This window comes from Plectropomus leopardus, chromosome 18 (genome assembly GCF_026936395.1).
Source record: "Plectropomus leopardus strain MGB_pleo_1.0 chromosome 18, ASM2693639v1, whole genome shotgun sequence".
Classification (NCBI taxonomy): Eukaryota; Metazoa; Chordata; class Actinopteri; order Perciformes; family Serranidae; genus Plectropomus; species Plectropomus leopardus.
Window position 1 is genome coordinate 9,510,463 of NC_142193.1, and position 14,612 is coordinate 9,525,074.

The 14,612-nt window shown below is 41.2% G+C and overlaps 1 protein-coding gene across 1 annotated transcript; it reads right to left on the reverse strand.

The window, feature by feature from the left end:
• Nucleotides 1-6,373: 6,373 nt before the first annotated feature.
• Nucleotides 6,374-14,345, reverse strand: gfap (glial fibrillary acidic protein). Its single transcript, XM_042505381.2, has 9 exons — nt 13,749-14,345; nt 11,699-11,759; nt 11,511-11,606; nt 11,233-11,394; nt 11,030-11,155; nt 9,951-10,171; nt 9,812-9,855; nt 8,795-8,877; nt 6,374-8,554 (listed from the first exon to the last, which is right to left on the reverse strand). The coding sequence occupies exons 1-9, from the start codon at nt 14,267-14,269 to the stop codon at nt 8,513-8,515; spliced, it is 1,356 nt and encodes a 451-aa protein (XP_042361315.1). The 5' UTR covers nt 14,270-14,345; the 3' UTR covers nt 6,374-8,512.
• Between the last annotated feature and the right edge of the window lie 267 nt (nt 14,346-14,612).

A 14,612-nucleotide genomic window follows, 5' to 3' on the forward strand; every position in this document is an offset into this window, starting at 1 on the left:
ACAGGAGCGGCTGTCAACAAGTCCGTCAGAGTTAACCGGATCAAAAACGGAAGTACAGCGACAAAGATTTTCAGAATAGAGGCAAAGAACAGCTTTTTGCTTGCTAGAGTCCAAGCTGAGATAAAGTTGGTAAAAAAAAAAAAGGACTTTGGATTAAAGGACAAAATTTACAAAACCCCAAAATTCCAAGGCATACTATTTTGCAAAAGTTAAAAAGCCTTTAAAAAATGGGTTTGAGGCCTATGCATTTCAACATATAGTCTTTATCAGGACATGTAAAAACAGGTTGCAGCTCACAGATATGCCCAGGCTGATGTCAGGTGCCAGGCAATCAGAGTAGCACTAGATAATTGTCACAGGTGCAATCAATGAAGCGAGTGTGCACACACTTAGGTCTATGCCAACAAATACATAAAAAGATAAAGTTGGATTCAAGAGGAAGCTGGCACAAGCTTCATGAGTAAATGTTTCCTCATGTAGGTGAGAGCCTTCCTAACTAAGCAGCCCAAAATGTATACTACCAAAATTTGTTACAGTGCCCGAAAATCCCAAAACTGGAAAAAGCACATCAAAGACTTTTTGAGAGACAGTTTTTCTTTCACAATCATTATATTTGTTATAACTACATTCTCACATTTCAAATGCTAATAATAACATATTGATACCATCATAAAGCAATATTAAGGGGTTGCTTGTTGCCTTAAGATTAAGATATTTTGTATGTATTTTAAAAACCCTCAAAACCCAAAACCTGTAAGTGGGTTTTAAAGTCATGTTTTCTTTAAAATTCTCCAAAATCACACCATTTATCATGGTCAGGAACTGTGAAATATGGTTACTTATGGGAGAGGGTGAGTAATGCATTTCCCCCAGTCACTCAGGAAGGCTCAAGGAAAACTTTTGTAGCTCCAGAAAGGATTATGATAGAAAACAATCAAAGTCCCTCGCCCCATATTAAATGAAGTACAGCCCCTAACGGTCTAATTGTTGTTAAATGACCTGCAAGTGTTTCAAATGACCTCCAGAACATTTCATGACAAAGCCTAGGGATTAAGCTTTTTTAAAAACATCAGGGGGAGGCATTTTATTAAATGTCTAAATAGGCTGGGATTTGGGCATTTTGCATGACTTAAACACTTCAACACAAAGTATTTCTGAATAATAATGGATGTTTTATTTTGAAATGCATGTCCTGAAGCAATGTTTATCGTGGACGACTTGACAGGGGTCTGACACTGACAGAGTGCAGACCCTCATCAGTCTGCTTCACTCCACATCACAAGTCTCTGAGCCCAAAATAGCAGCATCGTCTCTCTCTGTGGCTGCCATCACACTTCTGGAGTATTATATCAGTCCATAGAGGTGATAAGCTTTAACGTGACATATGGTCCAGTGTGTGTGTAAGTGCGGGTGTGTGTGTGGTCTTAACAATGGGTTAGGGTGTGTGCGTTTTCACCTGGGCTTGAGTCTTATGACATTAAAGGACTACAGTTTCCCCCCTGAGCCCAAAGAGGAGACATTTAGCTGGCACAAGCTCTGCATTCAGAGACACAGCAGACATTCAGGCCAGAGTTTCAATTGTATACCTACTTAAAGGTCACATGGAGAGGCTCCAATGGGCTTCTTGACACACATACACATACTTCACATTGTGAGATTGGTTTCTGAATAGCTGCTACAAAAGAGTTTCATTGACCAGCTGAGCTGATGATGTTTACCCCTGAGTGGTATTTACAGACAGGTCAATCATACTTTCTTTTTCTCACTATGTCTCCAGTACAACTGGATACACTGACACAGCACCTGCAATGATCTAAAATCCTGAAAAGAGCTGTATACAACATTCACTTTCTGTTCAAAGGAACTGCTTCATAGCTCTAAGAGCCCCCCTTTTTGTGATGTTGTCCACACAGCAAGAACTAGGAACAATTCTTAGAGCGTCCTTTTGAGAGGCTTTCTTAGCTCTATTTCAGAGTAGGTAGTCTCTTAACACAAAAGGGATCATGAGTAACATAAGTGTATGGTGACTGGTCCAGACGTCGTAAGTGTACTCTGATTTGTTGAACACAGTCAATGCAGCAGGGAAGATTCCCACAACACTGGCTAACTTTCCCTACAAGTTGCAGTAATATTTTAAAGAAAATGTTTTAATATAAGGTTCAAAGAACCTTTTAGGGATGTTTATCATTATCAATAATGTTCCTAAAAGGTTAAATGCTGACTAAGACGTAACTTTTAACTGTATCATGCTGAGGACGTTTTGGTGATGAGAGGTGACAGATCATTGATGTGTTGATATGTTCTTTTTATAAAATGTTTCCACAATGTTTCATGAGAACAAAGGAGGAACATTTTCAAAGCAATATTTTGAATGTTATTGACGCCTGAGATTGCACTGTTTTTTTTTTTATGAAAGTGGAATGTAATGTGATATGTTCAGAAAAACAAACAAACAAACAAAAAAAGTTATGTTGCTACACCAACCACCAGCTACTTCATTTTAGTGTTCCTATAAGCAGTGTGTATGCAAACAGAAAAAGCCCTTAAGTATGTAGTTCTCAATGGAGTGGGGAGCTAGGAAGTCTCAAGAGCTGTTTGGTCCGAAAATGCATCAACATGCAATGAATGTCACATAAAGCTCGTGTAATTGATTTATTTCAGTTGATATCTGAGCTTTACAGAGTCTCAATGTGTATACTAAATAACTGAATTCATGACCCTCTAAATTGACAGATTGGTGAACTATACATCTAAAAAGTCATTGCTCCACTTTGTCCAAAGAAAAGCAGTTGGTATGAGCACGTGTTCACGGAAACGGGTTCAGTCTGTGAAGGGTGTTTGGAGATCACCGATGGCTTCACCGTCCTGGCAAGCGAGTTAAAGTGGTTGCTCTGTGTTTTGTCTCAATTGCCTTGATGAAATGAGGGCTAAAATTAACCAAGGAGTGTACATGCCTTCCCATGACCCCTTGGTGTGAGAGCCAAGTAAGACAGGAATGTGCACTAGAGAGGGCAGCGAGAGATGGAGAGCCCTGAAGACAAAGAGTGTTGGCTGCAAACCCCGATGATCCGTGGGAGTTTGTAGAACCTGCTGCAGCATCCTTATGATCATTTCCTCACATAAGGACTGAAAAGTCAAACATTAAGTTTATATTCCTTTCAAAAAATTAATTGACCTTGTTTCAGCTCTCGATGCAAGTTCAGATTAGATGCAAATTTCTAAGCATTTCTTTTTTCTTGATTGATAGGACAGCACAAGTGTGAAAGGGGAAGAGAGGAGATGACATGCAGCAAAGGGCTGAGGCCGAAGTCAGACCCGCGGCTGCTGCGGCGAGGACACAGCCTCTATACATTGGATGCCCGCTCTATCCACTGAGCCACCAGGCACCCCATTTCTAAGCATTTCTAAGCAGCCTTGTTGGTGTTATGCGTTTTGTCATTAGTATGATGATGTTATGCTGTACCCATAAAAATCAAAAATCATCACCAGAACAGGGATGTAAGGACTGAGGGGAAGACAGGAAACTGAACTAAAATCATCAGTTAGGGGGTAGTTGTATCATGTCAGCACTTTACTGGAAGTGTTTGTGTACCTTAACCAAAAGTATTGGCATTTTCTAACGAGACTGGGTGGCCGCGTGCCTTCATGTTTTCTAAAGCTTACATGACAGCTGTTGTCACCTCACGCCCACTGTGGAAAGATAATGAGCTTAAAAACACCCATCCTTGCCCCTTCCCGGCCCTGTGGAACAACCCTGGACGGGAAAGTGCTTCAGTGCCAGACATCAGGGCCAGAGACCCAACGGCCTGAGAGTTTTATCTGCCTGGAATTCCTTCAGCTCAGGGTCGACTTCTGTGCAGACCTGAGACCTACCGCTCCTCTGATAAGAGCCGGGCAAAACAGATACATACTGTACTTTACACACTCTCTGTTATTGAGTCAAACCTCAATACACACATCATCCCAAAGAATGATATGTTTTCATGCATTTCTAACATATACTGAAGCTCAGAATAATTCTGTATATATACGTATGTATATAGTCTGTATAAAATTTAATGACTAATGCCGCATTAATGTGCTGGTGGAAAGCTTAGATATCTTAGATTTCCATGTTGGGTCTTGAAGCTACTTGTAATTTGTTGTAATGTTTAATTTGGCAAACAGTAATCATGCTGTGATGCATTTGCATGAGGATTTTTTGACCATATTAAGAGGGTCTCTCGTGTCATTACGCCTCTATTCTTTGTTGAATGTCTCAAGTAGCAGACACAAATTAGAAGACAAAAATGAGAGGGTATTATCTAACATTTTGAGCTCTTTATGCTGCTTGAGGAAGACAATAGGCTGCACATCTGATTGTGAGATTATAACTGTTATATTGGTCTTAATGCCTCTATTCAGCCTACATTATTACTAAAAATGTTCAGTCTAAGCCATGCACCCTCAAAATTTATTTAGATTATATTCTAAGCCTCTTTAAAAGTCATTTCCAACTGTTTCTTACTGTTCATTTGCCAATACTTGAATACATTTTCACAATATATCCAGCATATAAACGCTGCTTTAAAAAATAGATTAAAATGAACAAACAGAGCAGTCACCCTCCTGGGTGTTTTCAGCTGAGCCAAGTTTTCCTAATTGGGAGAAGTTTTAGTATTTGTTGTAGTGAGGGGAGCCAGTCAGACCCAGACTAATTCAGAGAGTGCAACTACTCGTTACAAGAATGTGTTTATAAAATGGATTAACATCAAACTTAATGTTTTTTTTTAAATTATTTTTTTCAGGTCTGTCTTAAAGCAATGGTCACTTTCCCATGTGTACATCCAAATAGCTTTTGCTTGCTGTAATCATTCCTCCCTGCTGGCTGTTAAAGAAACCTTCCAGTGAAAGAGATGTGTCCTTGTTTGGTGCCAAAATATAATTCAAAGTTTATCAGATCTTTAGTTTGAGGTGTTAGCAGACTGAGAAGACAAATTAAATGTATTTTTTCCAAAAATAGTCTTTTGAAATTTGTGTTTCCCCAGACAGTGTGTGTTTCTAAACCTTGGTGGAGAGAGAACAATAGAGAGAAAACATTTCGTCCTAAAAGGATTTATTTGTCTAAATCAGACTGCTGACGTTCTGCATTGGCTTTCCGCCTTCCAGGGCGTCAATATATCCTTCTTTGGCAGTGCCCCATATCACTATAGGTCACGATACTGCATTATTTTTAGGGATGAATATAATATAAAGATTAAGCAAGTCTGCTCAGGTGGATGGATCAAATAAAGCACAGGACTTTGACCCAGGGGACCTATGTGCTTTTCTCTTGTGAAACTAAGTCAGTGTTGAGTCTTTTTGTCACATCAGTTGTCAGTTGGGTGAGTTAGTCAGGACCTTAGGATTATGACGTAGATGCAGAAGCTTGCAGTCACCTCTTTGTCATCTGCACCAAATTGTTAGCGACATTTATGCTAAACGTTTTTGTGGTTGGCTTTGGACGGTGGTGATGTGTGGCAGATGTCATCAGGATGAGGAAATCCACTCAACAGTCATCGATCGACTGATTGATTGATTTGACTGACACAACTTTAATCTTTTTCTAACTATAACCAAGTAGTTTTGTTTCCTAAACCTAACCGGCGACCCCTTCTTTATCATGTGAGTTTACACATGCATCTTACTGCTGGCCCTTACTGGGTCAGGATACAGCGTAAAAGGCTGTCCCCCATGTTATTTTGAATTTACTTTAGCTATAACACGTAAAACCTGTTTCATTGTACACATGGGCCACTGACGACTGTTTTAAGACAAACATTAAAAATTGTGGAACTGTCTTCTTAGCACTCAAACAAATTAATAAGACATATTGAATTCATAGATTACTATTGCTTGAATCATTTAACTAAGAACATTTATGTATTGTTTTTTGTAAGTCTCTTGTTGAAGAATATTGGTGATATGACGTTATAAGAAACAGACTTTTTTGAGGTCAGGTGTTTGACAGTCCAGTGCAGGTGTTTATTTGTAACTCACGACTGCCTGCAGGCAACACTATTTGTGGCCTAAATTAGGCCATCACTCCACCTGGATTTACAGTAACACTCACAATGAGCTGTGATATTACAGGAAGTGAACCCATCTGCTCGGCATTATGGGCTGGCCATCAGGCAGAACAATCAGTGATGATGAACCATGTCTGTCAGCTGCTGTCATTCCTCTAGTAGCCTAAAGTTAAACTGTCAGCATATATAACACTCATTTCAGCGAGATGACAGCTGATATACTGTATGTATGTGTGGTATTGAATGAGGAGCAAAAGAACACACAAGCACATACAATCATGAAAATGAATGGAAAGCTTATAAGAAACAAAACAAAAGGCATCAGCTCTAACAAACAAGTGTTTTATTGTTGTTAACATGATGTCATAGCGTGTAGCACTCATTGAAACTAATGTTGTATTCCCATCTGCAGAGGTTTCTTTAAAAAAAAGAAGCAGGATTCATGCGTGTCTTTACTACAAGACTAAACAGTCTGAGATTCTATACGACATCAACATTTTAAAAAACTGAATACAAGAGATAACTGAATGTTATTGGGAGAAACAGGAGAAGGGGCTGAGTGACAAGAGTGGAAGTTGCAGAGGGGAGAAGGTGGGAGGCACATGGGAACACAAATTCATAGCGTATCCTTGGCGACGGCCACAGCGACAGCCAGCACCGGCGTAGCACCACTCTCATTAGTGGCAGGGCCTGTCAGCATGGCTGCAGCCAGCGGGACTTCCAACGAGGCAGGAGGCTTGGATTACAGTGTTTGCACTGTGATGTCCATAAATCAGTCCTTCCTCCCTGCCTCCTTTTCAATTTCACCCAGCATCCTCCCTTTCAAAGTGAAAAACTAGTTGTTTCAAATGCTGATGGATTTTTTGGAGGTTATCTCTACTGCACTCTCTCTGCCATCAGTCAAACACTACAGAAACTGGCCGGTGGACTGGGAGGAGGGAGGCTGGTGGATTAACTGGAGGACAGTTTCCAAACACTTCCTCCACACCTCAAACCTGGCTCTGTCTCCATCACCTCTGCTGAATAAGTGGGTATGCCCTGACTGATACGTCCAAAAAGAGCTGATGGATGGAGCAAGTAAAGTGATGGAGGAAAGTTTATCTTGAACATTTTGCCTCATTAGATCTCCCCTCAGGACAGCATGGGTTTGCTCAGACTCTTCCACCTCTGTTAGTTTTGTTGCACCTGTTGATGGGATAACTTTTCATACGCACATGACATCACTGTAAAGGTTGCCATGGTCACTGCCCTCTGAGTGGAAGGCATACAAACACAGAACATCTGCTGTTGGCACAGTGACATGGAAGAGTAACACAGCTAAAATGGGCTGTTATGCAAATAAATGCACAAGTAGATTAAGACAGGCCAATGTTTTTTACAAACTGCTGAGTGGTGCTGCAGTTTCAGGGTAATTGGAATGCTGATGCCAAAACTCATATATCAAACATCACACCTTTGATTGATTTTGAACTCTGTGAGGGTTTTATCTTGATTGCCTGTCAGCTGTTTTTATATGTCTGATGTTCTTGTGATTTTGATTTTTCTAACAAGTCTTGACTCTTGTGTGCCTTTAGGTGTTTTCTTGGTGTCATAAAAGGTACATGTACTGTACATGTCTGCAAACTTAATTCCTAATCTTAATGTCTACAGATTACTGTTTGCCCAGTATGTCGTTTTGCTGTTTTAGCGTCTAATTTTCGCAGCCAGTACAGTTTTTTTTTGGTCACATACTGGACTGAGTTTGATGACAGTACTCCAGTCTAATTATCCACAAGTAGGACAGAATTGCACTAATTGAAGACACCTGTACAAGAGGCAACCCTCAAACAGAGGTGACTGTTGCAAAAATGAAATGAAATGCAAAATAGCACCAAACAAGGGTTAAAAAATCAGCCCAAATTCACCTGTCTTTCTGCCAAAAGCTGCTCTAACATACACATACCTCTCATATCCTGCTTAAATCCAATTCTGATGTCTGCAAAACCCCTCAGCTCCCTCTTGTACTTCCCTTGCCACATTTCACATTTCACATACACATAACCACACGTCAACCTCCAACATGCTACACATTAGCTGAACACAATCACTACAATTCAAGGTCTCATCTATGGCAGCTTATCTGAAACTAAAAATCAGTTTTTAGTTAAAATTATGCAGGTTACCAGTGATTTCCAGTTGATTTTAACTGGAATAGGCTACACACCATTTAAGATGAGTGACCTACATCCTACTTACAGCTGTACAAAAGTTCAACATACATGTTTTTGGCAGAAATTCTAATAAGGAAATCTAAGAGTATTAATGTCATGGTTATTGGGCAGTGAGCAGATTAGCCGGCATGTGATGAAAGGAGATAAAAATGAAGTGATGTGATGACTCTGATAGGACAGCTTTGGGGATTTGGAAAACACAATAAAATTGTAATAATTGTTGAAAATCTTCAGATTGTGACCGAGGATTTGACTTTAAGGAAGATCTTTGTGTTCAGTCGTTGATTCCTTGATGATCTGAAAAGAAAAGACATCAGACATTAAGGAAAAAGGAAAAAAAAGAAAAGAAACAAATAACAAATCCCTTGTGACTTTTTGCAGCATTATGGCATCAGGTGTGCTGAGCGTGAGTCAATGAGTGTGAAAACATGCACAAGTGTTCAACGTTGCCCTCCAGAGGGAATTGATGAGAGGTGCAACATACGGACTGGCCTGATTTAGTGAAAGTGAGCAAGACTGTTATGGAGAAGCACGTACCTCCCCATCTCTGGTCTCCACAGTTCGGACCAGGATGCTCCTCTTCACGTGGGCCTCTGGGGTTTTAGTGTCCAGGTTGGTTTCTGCAGGATGAGAAAGACATTTTACTCTGCCATCAAGTACTGTTACATACAGTAAATGCAGTACATTTAAAGGAGCAGTGTGTAGGATTTAGGGGAATCTAGTCGGGAGGACTGCAGATTGCAGCCAGCTGACACATCTCAAATGTGCAAAGTGTGAACTCCCGGTGAGAATTCCCTCAGTATTCCTTGTTTAGGAAGTTTTTGCAGTGAGCCAAACTATCCACAGAGGTCAAATTCTCTCTAAAACCAACTGATCCAGTGATTTAAAACAGTATGTGACCCAGTCTAGAGCCTACTGTAGAACAACACAGCCATCTCCATTGACAGGGACCCACTCTGTATGTAGAAATGGCTTATTCTAAGGTAACAAAAACACAACAATTCTTATTTTCATGTGATTATACACGAGAGAAAACAAACTTGTTATATTACATTCCATTTCTGCCAATATGTATTTATCTATATACTACACGTAGGATATTTTACGGATTGTATTTTAAGGATACAATTCACAAATTCATCTGGGAAAATCAGAATAGGCAACATTCCAAAATGTGACATTGGGAACAAAAAGCCCATAAGATGTTTAGAGTTTTGCCTTGTTTTTCTTTTGTTTTCTTTGCTAGATAGCCAACATTGGTGAGATGATAGGAAAGGTTGGGAAGGAGCGATGGGGAATAACATGCAATAATGACCACCAGCACACCCTATGACCCAAAATTTCCTAGGAATATTTATGGTGCCCAAAGAAAGATTACTAATGATTGATGAAACAAGAGCTTTTTCTGAGCAGCGCCCTGAAAGTAAAAATATACAAATCAATAAAGGGAAGGCTGCTGCCCCTGCAACCCGACCCCGGATAAGCGGAAGACAATGGATGGATGGATGGAACAAAGGGAAGACAAAATGTGTGGAGGTCACATTGGACACTGACCTCTAAACTGCAGGTTGGAAAAGCTCTGGACTGGAATTGTGATCCTGAGGGGGCAGAGAAGAAGAAATATGTACTCTCATTTCTCATTTACATTTACTGGTTGTGTCAAACCCGAGCAGTCTACCGAGCTTTGGCTCACCTGCTCTCCTCTCCCTCCAGCAGCTTCCTGTAGGTGGCGATCTCGATATCCAGGGCCAGCTTGACATTGAGAAGGTCCTGGTACTCCTGCAGGTGTCTCGCCATCTCCTCCTTCAGCGCCTGGATGTCCTCCTCCAGATGGCTCACCGTATCCTGGTAACCAGAGGTCTCCATGGCAAAGCGGTCCTCCATGTCCCGCAGCTGGCGTTCTAGAGACTCGTTCTCAAAGAGAAGAGACAAAGTGATAAACACCAAAATCTAATGTAGCACACTGTGGGTCACTGAGACTTCATTTAAATGCTCTGCTGATGTCCAGTTCTACTATTAATGGTACTGCTTTTAGTACTTCTACATCTACTTCTACTACTTATTATGGGTGAATACACCAAACGCCATTGCTGCTATAACAAGCACTCCTACCCTTAAGAAATCCAGAAGAAAAGTTTTCATTTTTTAAATTAGATTTTATTTTTTAAAATAGTTTTATTTTATTTTATTTTATTTTATTTATTTATTAAAACACATCCCCTGTAGAGGACGTCAGGCCAGTCTTTCCCACAAAAGTACATCACAGAACATTTGCATTATTTAATCAGGTTTACTTTTAAGAAACAGTAACTAGTCATAAATAAATAATGAGTCATTATTTCAACTTGTATAAGTCCCTATTTTAAGAAAAATAAGTCATGAATTAACAAGCCGTCCAAAAAAGGCGCTGGCTCATAATGTTTTGACTAAACGGCTACTGACCAAGCGTCAGTATGTGACAAGTTGGGAGTGAAAATGTGTTGATAGCACAAGTCTGGCAAGCATCACCAGAGACGATCTGATGGTTTCTTTGTAGACTTCATGCAGTTACTAACTGAAAACCATTTGCAAACAGATATTAAATATTGTATTTTTGAAGATTTCAATATTAATATAGACACAACAAAAATGTGTCATTGTCTGATTAACTGTAATATTGTAGTGTATGATAAAAATAAAATAAAAGAACAGAATTGCTCAGTTTTCCATCCATGTCCATCTTATCAGAGATGAATAACACCACCCAATGTTTTCTGTGGTTTAGTGACTTACTGTACCACGGAGAGCCTCAAGATCGCAGGTCAACACTTGGATCTGACGGCGGTATTCATTTGCCTCCTGTTTGGCCTGGCGCAGGGCTTCAGTGTTTCTGTTGGCTGCATCTGTCAGGTCAGAAAACTGTAGACAAAAGCAAACAGCCTGTAAGTATCTCCGCTCAGTACTACACACTTCAGGAGTTATCTTCGTCGTCTGACCTTGGATCGGTACCACTCCTCCGTCTCCTGCATGTTTGAGTTGGCCATGGTTTCATACTGGACCCTGATGTCCCTAAGAGCAGCAGTCAGGTCTGGTTTGGATACATCCAGATCAACATGCACCTGCTGGGCCATGATCTGCTCCTGTAACTCACGCAGCTCCTAATAGGAGAAGGGGGAGAGGAGGAAGTTAAGAAATATTAATGAGGTGGTTAAATATGGTTAAAAGTACAGTTTAAGTTGATTGAGCATATCTTTTCTTCCACTTTAATTCTTACCTCCTCGTGAGTTTTCTTCAGGAAGTTAATCTCATCCTGCAGAGCATCAATCTTCCTCTCTAACTGGACACGATTTAGAGCCGCCTCATCCACATCCTGTCCAAAGAATGAGACATATGCAGGAATGAGGGTGGACAGTCACTCAGTCAGTTTAGATCACAAATTCAGAGAAATATCGACAGAATTACCTGTCTGTAGGAATTCAAATTGTTCTCTGCATCCTGTCGGAGGCCAATCTCATCCTGCAGCCTGAGTAAGTCACAAAAAAAGGAGCAAAAGTGTCAAATTAAATTGCCTCATACAGCAGGTGATCATGGGCAAAACTACAACTTATTTCCCAGCTGTCATTCAAGAAAATATCATTTTAACAACACTGCAGTTACCATGTCTACAACTAGACTTTTATGTTCGTAAAATACATTTGTTCCAGATCATAATATACATTTAATAAGATGTGTTACTTTGGGAACAACAAAAAAAACTCTAAATCATTCCCAACAATGTTCAGTTGTGCTCTCAAGTCGGATTCTGCCCCATATGACAGCATCAATAAGAGAGACAAACAAGCGTGCAATTTTCTGCAATTCAAATGAGACTTTCCTGGTAATATGAGTCACACTATGGGAGACTGAAAACCTATTTCAAGCATTTCGATCTGATTTTTACTGTGAGCTTAAGAGTTGCTCCTTGTGCTTCAGGAGACGACTGGGGCTCAGCTGAAAGGGCAGCTTATGCATCATTACACATTCACTCCAATCTAACAGCCAGAGGCCTTTCCCACGGGATGGCGTTCACACACACACACACACACACACACACACACACACACACAAAGGATGTGCAGCATGTGTGCATGAACAGCCTCACATGCAGACACACACCACCCTGCAATCCATCTGAGGCATGAAAACACAAATGGCCAGACTTGGGGTAACATCTGTATAGCTTCATGCAGAGTATGCTGAATGGAGTGGTTCGAGAAAAGCAGCCGAATCACAAAAGTGACCTCTGACCTTCTCAGTCGCGGCCATCATTCTTCACTTTGCGTTCTTTCAGCGCACCAGCAGCTGCGTGTTAATGAGAGAGAGTCTGAAGTCAACTTTTCCACTCTCCAAGACATTAAATTGTTTTTTTCGCACTAAATTAAATTATAGATTCATGCCACGTGTGGACGTTAAGTAAAGAAAAATTCTGAATAAGCGACGCAGTGAATCAGTGTTTTGGAGTAACAGAGGACAAGAGAACATCTGCCTGGCTGTCCGCTTCCTTTGTGGAGGGCTGCCATTGTGTTTGCCTCATTCCTCCGCTCTCATTCAGTGGCGTCGAGGGGTTCAGTCAGGATCAAGTTTGTAAAGAGGGATCCAGGAGTAAAGCTTGGGCAGAGCACAGCGGTCAGCATTCCAACGAATCAGAGGCAAACTCATCTGCATATAAATGCATTCGTAATTAAAGAAGAAGAAAAAAAAACTCAGCTAAGAGAAAAACCTGTCTTATTTTTTTCAACGGACCTCAAATCTAAATGAATTTCATGTTCTTGGCCTAGAATTTTACAAAATCCCAGAGCAGCTAGTGCACAACAGCAACATTCACACAAAGCCCAGTTGACCAAAAGCTGTTTGTGGTCATCTCAATAGTGACAAATACATATCACAGGATGTAATTCTTGTGCTACTTTTAACCAAAAAAGATCCATAGAAGAAGTAGTTTATTGCAGTTTACAGAAGATAAAACTTAAATTAAGAGCGTAAAACCCCACAAATAGAGAAGGGAGAGAGCATAAAGGAGTTTGATACTCCCCCCCTCCACCTGTTATGTGTCTTTCTAATGGTTGATATAAATTTGAACTTAAGCACACATAAAAAGATATTTGTCAATATTTTTCATATTTTAGGTGTCTATTTATTTATTTATTTAGTTAGTTAGTTAGTCATCTTTCATTTAGCCAGGAAGTTTCCAGTGAGATTTCTTCCTCCAGCGAGTCTTATCTTTATTTTCCAAAAAAATATATTTTTATTTGAGCTGTTCTGCCTTTTTATATCCAAGGAAACTTCCAAATTTTAATTTTTTTTTCATTCGAAAATAAATCAAATCAAAATAGTGTGCAAAAGGCAGTCACACTGCACCCATGGTCTGAGCAATCTTTTGAGAGAACACGAGCAAAGGACAGACACAACAGAGCGGTGCTGCTTTGCATCACACCAACATGATCCTCCACCCGCAGGAGTCCCACCCTCCTACCTCTGCTTGAGCATGGCCAGATCCGCAGCCAGGTTGTCCTTCTCTATCTCCAGCCGAGCTTTGCCAGCAGTGAGGCCGTCCACCTGTCTGCGCAGCTCCCTCAGCTCCTCCTGGTAGATGTCTCCCAGGCGGCTGGGCTCCTTCACCTTCAGCTGGTTCAGCTCCGCCACCAGCACCTTGTTCTGCTGCTCCAACAGGCGCACCTTCTCTATGTAGCTGGCGAAACGGTCATTCAGGCCCATCATCTCCACCTTCTCGTTGGTGCGTGTCTCCTTGTATTGGGCCTTCATCAGGGAGTCAGCTGAGAAGTCCAGGCGGTCTACAGGGCTCCCCAGGAGCAGGGCCGCATTGGTAGAGCCCAAGGAGATCCGTGACACCGGGCTGGAGTGGGTGAGGTTGCGAGGGGTGCCATGCCAAGAGAAACGACTGGAAGAAAGGCCCCCAATTCTGACTCCTGTGCTGCCGGAGCCCTGGGGCCCAAAACGCTTCCTGTATGAAGACTGGACTCTCTGACTCTCCATGATGGGGAATGGAGCTCACTCAGGGCACAAACAGGGCTTTTATAGAGGCGGGCGAACCCCCAAAATCCAAAGCAGAGAGGCCACAGGGTGCGGTAGGGAGAAGGGAGGGTGGCAGGCAGTGAATGGGACAAAAAGGGAGAGCGAAGGGGTGGTTTACATGACACTCAAAGAGCTGTGTGCCAGGGATTGTCTGTGCTCGTCCACTCAACTACAAATGTCTCTTGGCTTTCTCTCTCTCTCTCATCTCCTCTCCCCCCACCGGCCTCTGACTCACTCTCTCTCTCACTCTTACTTTCACCCCTTTTTGTCTATCTCTCTTTCTTTCTGTTCCAGCTGAATGAAA

Excerpts from the sequence above, each read along its gene's own strand:
- gfap (XM_042505381.2), bottom strand. The coding sequence starts at position 14,269 with ATGGAGAGTCAGAGAGTCCAGTCTTCATACAGGAAGCGTTTTGGGCCC. Across the intron at positions 11,607-11,698 it reads ATTTGAATTCCTACAGACAG|GATGTGGATGAGGCGGCTCT; the intron begins GTAATTCTGTCG and ends TTCTTTGGACAG. Across the intron at positions 9,856-9,950 it reads CTGGAGGGAGAGGAGAGCAG|GATCACAATTCCAGTCCAGA; the intron begins GTGAGCCAAAGC and ends CTGCCCCCTCAG.